The sequence below is a fragment of the Myotis brandtii genome, unplaced genomic scaffold, assembly GCF_000412655.1.
Source record: "Myotis brandtii unplaced genomic scaffold, ASM41265v1 scaffold532, whole genome shotgun sequence".
In the NCBI taxonomy this organism is placed as follows: domain Eukaryota; kingdom Metazoa; phylum Chordata; class Mammalia; order Chiroptera; family Vespertilionidae; genus Myotis; species Myotis brandtii.
The window spans coordinates 438,310-441,919 of record NW_005369955.1 but is presented as its reverse complement, the minus strand read 5'-3'; the positions used below and the strand labels follow the sequence as shown (position 1 = coordinate 441,919).

At 56.1% G+C, this 3,610-nt stretch overlaps 1 protein-coding gene across 1 annotated transcript in view; it reads left to right on the top strand.

Annotated features, from left to right (window-relative positions):
- DENND3 (DENN/MADD domain containing 3) overlaps positions 1 to 3,610 on the top strand; it is a 36,648-nt gene that overhangs the window by 6,165 nt on the left and 26,873 nt on the right. Inside the window, exon 2 of the mRNA XM_014549016.1 lies at positions 784 to 974. Within this exon, the coding sequence (XP_014404502.1) occupies positions 784 to 974 (191 nt within the window). The remainder of the gene's footprint in view (positions 1 to 783; positions 975 to 3,610) is intronic.

Sequence of the window (3,610 nt, the reverse complement as noted above, 5' to 3'; positions counted from 1 at the left end):
CAGCTGTTCTTCCCAGAGGCGGAGTTCGATTGGCCGCCCCTGGGGCTCCCCCCGCAGCACCCCCGGGCGGGGACCCGCTGGAGTCGTTCCAGAGGTTCCTGGGAGGAGCGCCTGGCGTCCGTCCCGCGTTCTCCAGGAGCCTCGGCTTCGGAGAAACCAGCTGTTTTCCCTTCTCTCCACCGGCTCAGCCCAAGGGACAGACGCCTGTCCCCCCGTCCCTGGGAGCAGCAGCTTCGGACTTTCTCCTTCTCCTGTTTTCCCTGTGCGCGCACTTTTTCTTGGTCTTGGGACGGCTCTTCTGCATGGGCCTGCGGCCCTCTTTCTTTTTTTTCTGGTTAGAGGCGATGCCCGTGTGTTCAGGGGCCCCCACTTTACCCCCCAGTTACGCCGGCCACTGCATCAGAGAGGCAGAGGCGCATTTGCGCGCTGAGACTGCAGGGCTGAATGGACAGCCAGAGAGAAGCTCAATGTTCCTGAAATTCACCGCATTTACATCTGCCCGTGCTTTCCTGGTCTCTGCTCCTTGGCCATCGCCTCCCCTCCCCCCACTTTTACTCCTCGAACCCCCAAATGTCTGTGTCCCCTTTTTTAAAAAATATTTTTTTTTATTGATTTCAGAGAGGAAGGGAGAAGGAGAGAGATAGAAACATCAGTGACGAGAGAGAATCATTGATTGGCTGCCTCCTGCACGCCCCACACTGGGGATCCAACCCCGGCATGTGCCCTGACCGGGAATTGAACCTGGGACCCTTCAGTCTGCAGGCCTACGCTCTATCCACTGAGCTACACCAGCCAGGGCTGTGTCCCCCTTTTGGCGGTCTCCTCTGACCCTCTGTGGGTTGGTTGAGCTGTCTCCCTGCCTCTCCTTTGCCAAGTGGCCGTTCCTCCTTTCTCTTCTGATAGGAAATGGCCGGGTTGCAGCCTGGTCTGCCGGCAGCCCGCGCCCGTGCTTCTGGCGCGGTTACCACACACGGGTCAGTCGCCTCGATGTGAGATGTGTTTTGGGAGCAGGATGAGTGAACTGAACTATGACAGCGCTACTTCCTGAACCAAACAGGCTGCGGCATCCTGCCAGGTCTGGGGCCGCCGCTGCTCTGTCCTCCACCTCCTGCCCTCTGTTCTGCACTGCGATTCCATTGATTCAGGGTTTGGAGGAGGGCGGGAGACGGTAGAAGAAGGAGCAGGAAAAAGGAGCGAGCGTGAAGACACGCGTTACACTTCCTGGAGCGGCCCTGCTTGTATGACTCACATGAATGTTAAAATGAACTAAACATTTTATTTATTTATTTATTTATTTATTTATTTATTATTTTTAAATATATTTTTATTGGTTTTAGAGAGGAGGGGAGAGGGAGAGAGAAAGATAGAAACAACAATGATGAGAGAGAATCATGGATTGGCTGCCTCCTGCACGCCCCACACTGGGGGGTCGAGCCCACAACCTGGGCATGTGTCCTGACCAGGAATCGAACTGTGATCTCCTGGTTCATAGGTCGACACTCAACCACTGAGCCACTCCGGCCGGGCTTACTTAGTTTGATTTTTTAGAGCTATTCTATTTTGAATGCCCAAGGCTGTTGAATAACTTTCAATTTTGCTTTTTTAAACTCCACCATTTCTCTGTGCCTCAGACATTCCTCTGGTGAGCCTAGAGGTGTGAGAACCATCCAGCTTAAGCGTAGGATGGTGTCGTGTCCTACCTTTGGGGTTTATGTATTTCTCAGATGAGGTGGTGTTTGTTTTGTTGATGACAGTGACAGGGAATTGGAGGGTATAGTTCGATCCCCGGGTGAGTTACCTGTTGGTGACATTTCCTGCCACTCCGCGGTTGCTATGGAGACCAAGCACAGGGTGTGAGGCTGGGGGCACACATCCACCAGAGAGGAAGGAAGTGCCCGAGCTTCCGCTGTTCGGGTCATCCTGGTTTCGGTTTCGAGCCCAGCACCGCCCAGCAGGACTTTCTGGACGAGGACAGCCCGAGGACAGCTGGTGTTCTTGATCTGCCTGCCCAGCGCCGGTGCTGGCCGCAGAAGGCCCCTGGATAGCGGCTCTGGAGCGCTAAACAGTGATTAACTCTGTTCTATTTCTCAGATGATGCGGATCCCACCGTGAAGGTCAGGGCCACTGTGACTCACAAAAAATCTGTGACTCAAGTGAATGAATGTTTGTGGTCTTTACCTGTGAATTAGATTTTTTTTTTTAACGCAAATGATGTTTTCCTTGGGGGAGAAGGGGCTTATTAAGTCCCGGCCTGCTGGACAAGAGCAGGAAACCCCTCGGGCTGAGTCTGTGGGACTGGAACCGTCGTCCCAGGGTGCGGGCAGTGGGGACGTGAGACGCTGAACACTCGGGGTTCAGGGTTATTCTTCCGGGAACTGACTGACTGAGGGGTCCTCTCGGGGCACAGATGTGTCGGGGACACGCTTTAGAGAGAGAGAGGAGGGGGCGAGAGAAACATTGCTTTGTGTTCCGTGCATTTATGCGTTCAGGTTGAGTCTTCGTTTTTCCCATCGCCATGTGCCCTGACCAGGGCGACCCATACCCGGTGTGCCGGGATGATGCCCCTGGGCGGGCAGCACTCTCGCGTGGACGTAGTGGCTGCAGATGCTCTCACTGTGCCCGCCTGGAGGTGCGGAGTCCCCTGCTGGTGCCGCTCATTTGTACTGAGATGTGATGTTGGCTGTGTCCTTCCTGCTGGCCAAGGTCACGTTCTCCTGGTGCCAGCGATGCCCTTCCTAAGGCCATTTCTAGGGTCCCCCCACCCCCACCCCACCCCACCAGGCTGCCTCTTCCGTGCCTGCTCTTTATACTCGAGGCTCCTGCGGTAGACGCGCCCCCTCCCCCATCTCCCAGGCTGCGCTGCCTGCAGTCCGTGGGGAGACCTGAGGCCAGTCTGGCCGCCACACAGCCTGGGCGCGGTCGTTCCCACCCGGACACTCATCCCCAGATCTTCGTCCCCGCTCTCCTCGCAGGCTCACAGGCTTTGTCGTCAGAAAAGAGATCGAGGGGAGCCCAGGCTCCGTGTTATTTGGGGGAAGAATGGAAAGAAGAGGTTAAGACAAATGGTGGACCCAGTGACAGTTTAGGAGAATTCAGGTGCAGTGACCCCCTTTGATTTTTTATTTATTTTTATTATTTAAAAAACATTTTTATTGATTTCAGTGAGGAAGGGAGAGGGAGAGAGAGAGAGAAACATCAATGATGAGTGAGAATCATGGATCCTTTGCCTCCTGCACGCCCCCTACTGGGTATTGAGCCCACAACCCGGGCATGTGCCCTGACGGGGAATCGAACCGTGACCTCCTGGTGCCTAGGTCGACGCTCAACCACTGAGCCCCGCCGGCCGGGCATGACCCCTTTTATTGATCCCACGGGGCATTTGGTGGAGCGAGGACGCACGTGTGTCCTTCCTCAGTGCCCTCGCTCTCTCCGTCCCCGGGTCAGTGTGCCGGCTGCTCTGGCCTGCCGGGCGTGGGGCTGGAACACGGTGTGCAGGGCTGTGTACGGAGCCCGCCATGGCGCTGCCCTCCCCACCAGCCCGTGAGGCGATGTGGGGGCTTCCCGGGACCCAGAGAGGCCGAGCCCTTGGCCTGGGCGTCTCCTTTACTTC